General features: G+C 38.3%; 1 protein-coding gene across 1 annotated transcript in view; it reads right to left on the reverse strand.

Annotated features, from left to right (window-relative positions):
* KLHL1 (kelch like family member 1) overlaps nucleotides 1-9,100 on the reverse strand; it is a 357,641-nt gene extending 348,541 nt beyond the window's left edge. The window contains exon 1 of the mRNA XM_006098589.3: nucleotides 8,598-9,100. Coding sequence (XP_006098651.1) covers nucleotides 8,598-9,100 — 503 coding nt within the window. The remainder of the gene's footprint in view (nucleotides 1-8,597) is intronic.
* Between the last annotated feature and the right edge of the window lie 2,604 nt (nucleotides 9,101-11,704).

Below are 11,704 nucleotides of genomic sequence, written 5' to 3' on the forward strand. Positions count from 1 at the left end.
CCTTTTCCTCCTCCTCTCCTCCTCCTCCTTTCCTCCTTCCTTTTCTTCCTCCTCCTCCTCCTCCCTTCCTCCTCCTCTTCTCCTCCTCTCCTCTCTCTCCTCTCCTCTCTCCTCCTCCTCCTCTTCTTCTCTCTCTCTCTTCTTCTTCTTCCTTCTTCCTCCTCCCTTCCTTTTTCTTCCTTCCTTCTTTCCTCCTTTCTTCTTTCCTCTTTTCTTCCTTTCTTCTTTTCTTCCTTTCTTCCTTTCTTCTTTCTTCTTTCTTCCTTTCTTTCTTTCTTTCTTTCTTTTCTTCCTTCTTTCTCTTTCTTTCTTTCTTTCTTTCTTCTTCTTCTTCTTCTTCTTCTTCTTCTTCTTCTTCTTCTTCTTCTTCCTCTCTCTTTCTCTTTCTTTCTCTCTTTCTTTCTCCCTATATTGTCTATATATAATTTTGTCTTTTTTTCCCTTCCTTCTTTCATTCTTTGTTATTGCTTCAAGTGAGAGGGTAAGTCCAGTCCCTATTATTTTATCTGGGGTAGAAACAGGAGCACAAGTTCTTCTTTCATCCTAACTTGAATAAAATGATTAAAATATTATTTTCCCAGGATTTTTTCATCTTAACTGTTTTTTTTTTAATTTTCTAATTTCTGGGCAGATAATGTGGAATATTCTAAACACAATTTACTGATCTAACCAAAACCACTGCAACAGAATCATAAATTATGTATTATATGAAAATTACGTGCCTTTTGGAAAGAAATTATACAAGTAAATCTTTAAAAATTATCAGTGGATTACCAAATACCAAACATCTAAGCACTAATTTGCATAAACTTCTCTATTGTAATTACATGCTAGTATATCAAAAGTAGGGTAAGTGAAAAGTAGGTATCATATTTAAATTTTATTGCAAATAATAAAAACTACTCCAAATTTATTTTCAAAATAGTAGAGTTCAAAGTTTAATCTCAGAGTTAGAAAATTGGGATGTTTTATATTCATAAATTCATAAATACAAGAAATCAACAACATATTTTCCATTTTCTCTGAGGCTCTATTACTTGTGAATACTGACCTAAAGAGACCTCTTGAATATTGAGTAAAATTGAAATCTACCAGGGAAATGAAACAAAATAAAAAATCCCACAAAGATGTCTTACAAAGAGGAACTGGCACTCGTCTCTTGAAAAACTACAACATAGTTAATACTTCCATTCTCTCTTAATATAAATCCTCCCAATTTTTTGATCCCATAATTTAAGTTGTTCCATCATATTTTAGTTAAGATGAAAATGCTGATTTATATAAGCAAATATCTAGCAATATCACTAAGGAGAAAATGTGCCAAAATAATCTACCAGGGCAAACTATCACAAGGATAAAAAATCGAACTAAAAGATTTCCTATGAAAATCAGTTACTATAATTGAACTAAGGCCACCTAAAGAAATGAAAGAGGATTGAACTTAGAATTAACACAGATTGGTTCCACTCTTTACTATTATTGAAGATTCTAAGATCAATTTTTGAAAAGCATTTCTGTGACATGATCTTCATATAAAATTATCTGCCTTATAGTCTTACCATTCAAAACAGATTTTTCTTGGAATATTAAAATCATAGTGCACATTCTCTCTGGTTGAGGTAACTTTTGTTAAGCTTTTATAAGTACTCACTTAGATCAAACTGTTTTTAAATCCTGGCCAAAGAAGTCAGCAAAGGTAGCTAGCATCAAAGCTATATTGTACAATAGGCTATATATATGTATTGTTGCCTATACTTGATTTATAAGATCTTCAAAACCATCTTTAATTTGCTCAGATTATCTGTGCCTGCATCAGATATTTTCTTTAATGTTTTCAATAACACAATTTTAAATTCAGAAAGGTAAATTAATATCTGGCTTAAACTAATATGTAAATTCAAGAGTATTTGTTATTACAACTACCAAACAAACAAACAAAAACACCTAAAGTTATTTTGGATGGTAAAAAGGAAGGAAAGAAAGAAAGAATGTAAGAAAGAAAGAGAGAAAGACAGAATGAGAGAAATAGAAACTTTAACTCTAAAATATACTGCAGATCTCAATTTTCTGTAAATTCTATAAGAACTATTAATCAAAATCAATAAGACAGGACTTAACATTTGATTGTTACAAGCACGTCTTCCCCAGATACACAAATTATCTTTAAGTCTTGAAAAAAAAAAACCAATGGAAGCAAATATCTGATCAATATTATGTTCTGTTAACCAAAAGCTGATTTTGATTGAATAGGGAAGATTTCTATATTACTTTAAAATTATTTTAAAATAGTACCTAAAAAGAGGTTAATAATATAGTTTACAAAGTATTCATTGGAAATTTATTAATGAAAACCAGAATATGGTCTTTCAGTTAGCATTGCTCTTTTGTGTTTGTTGTAATTAAGAGTTATAATTATGTAATCTAGCATTTGTATTCACATCTTTCTTTCAGATAGCTCTGGAGATTTGGGTACCTGCAAATCCAACCTAGTGGTCTCATTTCTTTTTCCTTTATGATCTTCTTAGTTTGCTTAAAACAAACATGTTGATAAGGGAGGGCACCTGAATATTGTGGGCTTATTTGCAGAATGCCATGTAATATTGATGAATCCATCCTGAAATAGGTAAAAAAAAAAAAAAAAAGTTTCGCCCTAACCGGTTTGGCTTAGTGGATAGAGTGTCCGCCTGCGGACTAAAGAGTCCCAGCTTTGATTCTGGTCAAGGGCATATACCTTGGTTGCGGGCACATCCCCAGTAGAGGGAGTGCAGGAGGCAGCTGATGGATGTTTCTCTTTCATCGATGTTTCTAACTCTCTATCTCTCTCCCTTCCTCTCTGTAAAAAATCAATAAAATATATTTTTAAAAAAACCTTTCAACTATCATCTTTGCTAGTTCTGCCTTAAATAACAATAGGCTGTATAATTCCAAAGTTTAGGATAAATTACCAAAAAGACATAAAATTGAGTAAAATCAGCCCATGCTGTTTTTTCCCCCACTATGAAATTGGGCTTGTGGGGGAAACATAAACATTAGTTCATTTTAGTCTTCCATAGAAGCACGGTTTTAGAACAACTTTCCTGAAAAATAGTTCTTTACCATTTTAAAAATTGTTTTACCCTTTGAGGCAAGACTGATTCTTTTTCATTTTAAATACCTCACACATGCCCAGCTGGTGTGGTTCAGGGGTTGAGTATTGACCCAGGAACCAAGAGGTCACCTGTTCGATTCCAGGTCAGGGCACCTGACTGTAGCTTTACCCCAGTAGGGGGCTATGATGTTTCTCTCTCATCAATATTTCTCTCAATCCCTCTCCCTTCCTCTCTCTCTAAAAATCAATAAAACATATATTTTTTTAAATTAAATACCTGGCTCAGGTCCCACCAACTTCCATGAGGTTCAAATGGCGTATGCTATTTTTCTGTGCTATTTCTCTGTATCAAAGGTTCTGACGTTCAGAAGCACATTTTCTATCATAAAGCTCTCTTTTTGGCTCCAAAATTAAATTATTTACCTTGTCTAAGTGATCCCCTCATACTTTTGTTGAACTATAAAGTTAAATGCTACAAATGTATCGTACTTCAGAAAATTAGTTTGTGTTTTCTAATTTGGGCTGAGAAGTCTTCTTTGAAACTTATAAGGAAGGCATTGGGCATTAGGGTCATGTTAATAAGTCTTTATACACATTCAAACAAGCATAACTTCCACCAAAGGAATAAAAAGAACTGCTTTATAATAGCCTTAGTTAGATCCTCTTTTATTATGTTCCACTCATCTGTTTAAGCAGAGGGAAAGGAGAGTTGGCAAAGTGGCCTGAAAAATATGGTGTCTGGGATCAGATAGCAAAGACTAAAAGTCCAGCAGAGGTAGTAAAGGGTAAACTGAGTCAAATAGACGGTGACAGAAGATTTGACTGTTTATGGTATACAAACAATGCAATATACAAATAATATATTATAGAATCATACACTTCAAACCTATATAATTTTATTGACCAATGCCATCCCAATAAGTTTATTAAAAAATAAAGTAAAAGGACTTGTATGCATGCATATAAGCCTAACCAATGAACATAGACACCAGGGGGGTGAGGGCATGAGTGGGGGTGCGGGTGGCAATGGGGGAATAAGGACACATACGAAGTACCTTGATCAATAAAGAAAAAAAAGAAAATATACATTCAACAAAGTATAATAGACCTTGTGTAATAAAAGAACAAATGAATTAGAACAAAAAAAATTAAAGTTGAATCACAAAAAAATTCTAGCTATATTACTTAAAAGTCTGTGACTCTGGGCAAATTGCCTGTTTATATCTCAGTTTTCTCATTTATGTAATCATTGTTCCAAAGGGATATATAATTGTATGAGAATCATAGAGTGATTCTGAATATTAAATTACACAATACAAATATTCAATATGCTACCTGCCAAATAACCAGGTTGTAATCAATGTCACTCATTATTATGAAAAATATTTATTCACACAACAGCATTTATTGAGTAACTACATGTTCTTGGATAGAGATAAAATGATGACCAAAACAAACACCCTGGCCACTGGGCAACTGTAGTTAACAACAAACAATAAAAGCAACACAACTAAGAATGTATGGTTATAAGCTACAATAAGAAATTAAAAGGTAGAGAGCAGTTATTCAAAGAACATACAACAAGAGGATTGCATATTCCAAAAATGTTTTAAGTTAAAAATTTGCCTGGGAGAATTAATGAATGCTTCTCTGAGAAAGGTGCAGACCTTTATGCAAGACATTTCAATGATGAATAGGAATACACTCAGGAAAGGTTGTGTTAAGAAAAGGGGAGTCACTATACAAATAGAGGTAAAAAGTTTGTGAGGCCCAGAGGCAGAGAAAATGATAGAGAACCACATGGAATCTTGAAGGCAGAGGGTGATAGGGGGGTTGGTGATTGAAGGGCCTCGCTAGCAGATAAGAGACACATCATTCAAGGCCCAGATGCCCAAAGTATGGATTGAGGTCAGAGGATGGTAGAAATGTTTTGTAGATCAGGGGGAGGAGAGCCAGGGATGTGGCAAAATAGTTCAGATTTTCTTTTAATATAATTTTCATTGACTCTAGTAAGGAGAATGGATTACAGGTGGCAAAATTAATGAAGGAATATGATGCAGATGGCAGTTGAGTTGAAAGAGGACAATATCTTAGAATTGGTGTAGACAATGGAGATGGAGAGATGTGGGACAAATATGGGGGCATTTTTCAAGTAAAAGTGACAGTTCTAGGTGAAATATTGAAAATTGTGGGAAAGAGGATTTGGGCAAGTAAGACCCAGATTTCTGGTTTACAGAAACCAATGCATAGAGAGCTATCCTCTGACAGAGAAGAAGGACATTGAGCAAAGAGAAGGAAGATTATGAGCTCAATTTTCTACATGTATTTATGCTGTCTCTGTGATAATCACCACAGGGGTTAAGCAGAGAGGTGGATTTGTCAGACCACAGGTCAGAGGGAAGTCTAGGTTTTGAATTGCAAATATAGAAATAGAGTTTAGGGATGGTAACTAAAACCATGGAATCAGATGACTGCATTCTGTGAGAATTTAGAAAATCAAAAAATAAGCAGTCAAACATGATATCTCTGTACACACTGCAATAATATAAATATTTCTCTTTGGTTTCTCAGTTTACTACATATAAATTTTGGACAAAACTATTCATATCAAAATACATATGCTGATCTGAATAGCTGGGATTTTATACACTTTCCAACAACTAAGTGTGGACAGTAGAGAAAAATGATTAAAAGCATAGGTCAGGAAGCTATTACTGTAAAAGTTAGAATTCTTAACGCTATAATGGTTGAGGTATTAGAATACTGAGATTTGTGTATGTATGTCTGACAGGGTGGAATAAGATAAAGGCTGGGTTTGGGCATCAAATTAGTTTACTGCTGCCTTTATGTTTCACCTCCATGATAATTTGACCTTTCTAGAATTCTGAGAATATGGGCAGCTTTTCCCTGAGCAGCCTTCAGCTGTTGTTTGAACAACAACTTAAATCAATGCAGAGAGATCAGAATATGCAGGAAGAGAACAAAAAAGAGGCCAACTCTTGCTGTATATATGAACATATTTTTTAGCATAGCAGTCAGACTTGATAAAACTAATTGCTAAATATCAAGTCACTGACATCACAGTACAATGATATAATAATGACCCCAGTAATCAAGATTATCACGCAGGGTTTATATAGTTTATGTACTCATTCATCATTATAAACATTATCTCGATTTGCTGCATAAGTTATGATAAGAAACAAAAGTAAATCAACATTACAAATTACTTTATTATTTTCCATTCAGTATATAACTTTGGAAATGCTGTCTCTTCTGTGAAATGAACCTTATTTTTACCATATGTTAATATAATATTGATAATGACTAATTATCAAGGTTAGTAGTATAAATTCAATCAATCTTGATAACAGAACCAATGTTCTATGAAGGTTTAGGTACATACTATACCCCTGAGAATACAAACCAGTGCTAACTTGTTTGTCCAGTGAGAAATTTAAATTAATCTAAAGGATTTAAGCATTAATAAGAATTTAAAAATAAAATAAAATTTGATTTTTATATTTTACATATACAAAATCCCATAGGAGACTTCCATTCCAATAGTAAGTATGATTTAAGGTGGTGTTAAGCTTGTTTTCAGAATACTTTTCACTTAAAACTCTTTGTGAATAAAAACACTGATGTATATTTAGAAAAAAGGGGGGGGGGAGACTGGAAGCTAATTCTGATGGTGTTTTCCCTAAGTGAGCTATCAGTCATTGGTTTTATTTTTTATTATAATTTCTTATGTCAATATTCCATTAATATTTTCAAATCCTCCAACTTACAAGAAAGTCTTTCAGAAATTACTCATGCCATATTTGACTAATTTACATACAACTATATTTGTTATAAAGCAAATTGTCTTTTAAATGATCAAACATTAATATTCCCAGAACATCAAATATTTTAAGCTGACTTGAAGACATCACAAAACAAAATAATTCATCTACTTTTTTATTGAACTGAGTCACAATATATCAATTTCAATAAAATAGCAATTAGTAAATGTTTTACCTGTCTTTTAAATATATAAGGTGAATTGGTAAATGTTTATGAATGATTGCCAAAACTGGGTAAAACCCAACATATTTTATTTAAAAAAATAATAAATAGGTCTAAAACTACAGGTAACGAGTGAATGCATAAATCAAATAACTTCATGGTGCTATTGGCACCCAAAATTCTAACCTTCTTGGTAAAATATCTTATTTGAGTAATAAATAAACTTACATTTGATTTCCTATATGTGGGGGGGGGGAATAAAACTTTGACATACTTGAAAAATGCAAATTAAACTACTTCCTCTTTAAAATAATTATCTCACATTTATTTTGTGATTATGTTCAAGGCTGTTAAGATTCAAATTTAAACCAACATAATCCATATAAGTGAAGCAATTCAAGGATTTCTTTATATCTCTACACTCACATTTGTCAACATAATTAAAGTACACATACATATGATTTTGTTTTATGTATTTATCTGTGACTTAATTCACAAGAAGCTGATTCAATCAGCCAAGTTTAAAAAGTTGCTTCTGTTTCTAATTTGTTAGGTAATTAGTTTTTATTAACATACTCATTATCATTTTGTTTCTCCTATATGTATCTTCAATATGTGTTTTGATATCACATAAGACAAATGCAGATCTTTTGATATCCTCCCTACATGCCAAACCTAGTAATTATCTGTTGCAGAGTAATGAGTCATTCTCCAAAAATGTAAAACTTTGAAGAATTTTCATGCGTGTGAAGGTTTTCTATAAGTCTTGAAAGTAGAACTCTACCCAAAGGGGTAAAATATTAGAAATAAACAAGAAATGATGTTGACCTGCTTGGTAAGGATACACAATCCCATACTGAGCCAACGAATCAGAAACGCTGAAAGTCAGTGGGCTCAGCAACAGTTCAATTCTAAGACTTGGAACAAGGCAAAAGTAAAGGATAAAAAGAAGTTGGGATGGAGAATAACACTCTATTTCATGGATGGGGGTTGGGGGGGAGACAATGCTACTGTCCAGGAGGCTACTCATCTGTGCACCTCATTCCTCCTGGAATATAGATTCAAGCCACAGGGATCCCTGATAACTTGCTAAGTCAGTTATTAGGCCAGTCTGTAAGGTGCAGTTGAGTGGTGGTTAAACACGTTTCACCTGACATCAGATAACTGGAAGACTGATATAATTTAATGACAGAAAATGCTGTATCCTCAGAAACATGAGAACCACTCCCCCTAGAGACTTATCAAAGTGAATCTATGTTCAATTTCTGCTTACAGCTCAGAGAACTTGCCAAAGGAAAGCAGTATGTTTGAAGCGGTAGAAATTAATGAACAAACTTTTAACGAGATGACAACTTGGGACATGAAAACCCTGCTGGCATCTCTGGACCAAAATGTTCAACCTGCAACCTTTCAGACTTACTAAGTAGCAAAGCACACATGGGGTGAGGGAAAGGAGTGAAAAGTGGGAGATGCTTGGATGTCCCGTGGGGACTGACTGTACCTGTGTCCACAGCCTTCACCTGTTGCCTGGCTCGAGTTGGCCGGCTCCACTTTGAGCTCCTGCAGGACCAGCCCTTTTTCGTGCGGCCCAGAAAAGTCCATGCCGGGCACTTCCTCCTCCTCTAGGGACTCAACGTAGAAGAGAGTCCTGGCAGGCGGTGGGGTGCCCTGCCTGGGCGCCCCTTGCTGCAGCCGCGTGGCCACCGGCAGCAGGGTGCCATTCAGTGGGTTGAAGGGAGAGGAGGAAGAGGATGGGGAGGAAGACGAAGTGGAGGAGGAAGAAGAAGAAGGCTTCTTCCAGAATGTGCTCACGCTGCCCTTCTCTTGGCTTTTGAGCAGGCGGTTCTGGCTGGGTCCCCAATGCTCGAAACTGCCGCTGCCGTCCTGCTGCAAGCAGCCGCCCCCCGCCGGGCCGCCCGGGGACGGGGACGGGTGACTGAAGAGTTTCCAGCGGAGTCGCAGGATGTGTTTCACATCGAAGTCCTTTCGTCCAGAGCCCGACATGCTTGATGCAAGGACGGCTCAGGCACCTCAGCGGGCGCGGGGGTGGACGGGCCGGCTGGCGGGGGAAGCCCGCGGAGCCCGGGGTTGCAGGACGAGGCTGGGTGTGCTCTCCGCACCCGGAGCAGGCGACGCAGCGAGGCGGGATGCGCGCTCCGCCAGGCGACCACGGGGGCTCGGACAGCAGAGCTGAGCGGCTCGGCGGCGGTCAGGTCTGCAGGACTTGCGCGTGGGGAGCCCACCGGCCGGGAGCAGAGGCGGGAGAGGGAAGCTGAGGGCTGAGATTTCCCGATCTCCGCTCAGGAGCTCCGTCCTTGCGGTGGGAGGGACGACCCTGATGCTGGAGACGCGGGAGAGAGGGAGGTCCGAGCGCTCCGGAGCTCAGGGAGGTGGAGGCAGCTGGATACACCGCCCTGGGAGGCGCCCGAGGCACCGCTTCAGTTGGAAAGGTGTGGGGTCTCCAGTCCTTGCAGCTGAGTTCAGCGCCTGGAGAGCGCCAAGAGGGAGAGAGAGAGAAAGAGCCCCAAGTCTCCAAGAAGCGCTCCCCTCACCCAGCCTGCTGAGTGCACCTGCGCCCCTGTCCCTCGCCCCTCTGAGATGCTCTGAGAGCGTGCCCGGTGTGTTTCTGAGAAAGTCAAATGCCTTCTGCGAGGTGGAGAAGGAAGGGGTGGTTTTATATAGTCAGTTTGTAAGAGAGGAAAAGAAATATTCCGGAAAATATAGGGAGGCGAAAGGAAACGCTGTCAAGGTCCTCACAATACAATTTTCTCCCTGCCTCAGCGCCTCCTCCTCCCCGTAAGTGACGCAGCTGTGCACTGGGGCCTACGCGGAGAGATGGAGGGAGGGCGGAAGGCTTCAATCTTCTTTATGCAAGTGAAGCTGCTGCTCTTATTGTCCCTTGGCGTGGGTCCTGTCCCCCTTTTCATTCTCCCCACCGCATTACTGGGTAGCAATAGAAGGAAAGCAAACAGGCATCATGCTTTAGCATCAGTAAGCACCAAACATGAATCATAGCAGCGTAAACTTCATAGGCTGCCATCGGTGTGCAGGTTGAAGGTTAATGTCTTGAATTATTTAATAAACCGCATCCTTTAACCTTTAGCCTTAGTGTCTCTGTAGTGAGACACCGAAGTAACAGGGATGCTGGCGTCCAAGGATGATGATGCCACCATCTGACACTTCCATTGTGATGCTGTCATTCATACCCTCCGGCAGTACCCCACCCCGGGGGCCAGAGGCAGGCAGTAGAAATCGGGAAGGTGGGCACCTCAGTACAGGGGACCAGGGTTGCAAAATCGGTGCATTTGGTGTGTAGCGTCAGACTGAGAACTCTTCTCAGTGCAAACTGAGAGTGGAATAAAATGCTAAAAGAGAATTCGAAGGCATAAGTCTTTTAGTACATAAATCATAACATAAAATGTTTGGAAGAATTTAGGCAATAAGGAAATACAGTCTATCTATATTTGGGGGAAATCTTCCCAAGACCCTCAGTGGAAGCCTGACACCAGGGATAGTACAGAGTCTTATGTATACTGTGCACCCCCCCCCCCATACATACCTTTTACTTAAAGAAAGCACTTTACGGTTTCTCTTTGGCATATCCACATTGCCAGCATCACAACTCTTGTGGTCTTGTGGTTTGGGGCCATCATTAATGAAAATAAGGGTAACTTGAGCACAAGCACTACCTGAATAGTCTATTAACCAAGAAGGCTTCTCAGTGACCTCATGGCAGGAGGCATACACAGTGTTCGTAAGTTGGACAAAAGGATAGTTCACATCCTGGGACAGTGGGAGATTTCATCATGCTACTCAGAATGACACATAATTTAATATTTATGAATTGTTTATTTCTGGGATTTTCTACTTAATATTTTTGGCCCAGGATTGAGTGTGGGTAACTGGAACCAGAGAAAGAGAAACTGCCGTTAAGGAGGGATTACTGGACTTATATCCAAAGGCTACTGTCCTACAAAAATCTGTTTGGAGAAGAGAAGATGATGGGGTTGGGTGGGAAGAGATCAGCCAAAGAACTTGTATGACATATGCATAACCCATGGACACAGACAATAGGGTGGTGGATGCCGGGGGCAGGAAGCAAAGGCGGACTACAAGGGGTCAATGGGAGGAAAAAGGGGACATGTAATACTTTTAACAATACAGGCTTTTTTCTTAAAGAAGGGAAGACGTGTCTGCCCCTACATTTATATTAAGAAGGATGATGATTATGATGCGTTTCTAGGTGTGACTGGTTGGAGATTTTTCATACCAATCCCCTTTGCTGAAGGTAGGAGATTAGAGAGTTACCGGATTCCCTAACATAGCCAGGAGTATGGTAGTTGTCCATTCATGAAATCGCCAGTTTCAGCAACCCTAACAGGGCACAGGAATTAAACATAAAGTGCAATTGTATTAATGTTCTTGTACTAGTTATTGAGCAGTACATTTAAATAGAAACCAAAGCTAAATTTGAAGGCCTTCCTAGACACAGTTTGACATTTTAATAAAACAAGAAATTAAGCACAAAAAATTCCTACTTTGGAGGGAAGAAAAGTCACCATTATGCATTTCAAATATTGATTTATACCACAGCAGCTGATCTGTAAT

This window comes from Myotis lucifugus, unplaced genomic scaffold (genome assembly GCF_000147115.1).
Source record: "Myotis lucifugus unplaced genomic scaffold, Myoluc2.0 scaffold_242, whole genome shotgun sequence".
Classification (NCBI taxonomy): Eukaryota; Metazoa; Chordata; class Mammalia; order Chiroptera; family Vespertilionidae; genus Myotis; species Myotis lucifugus.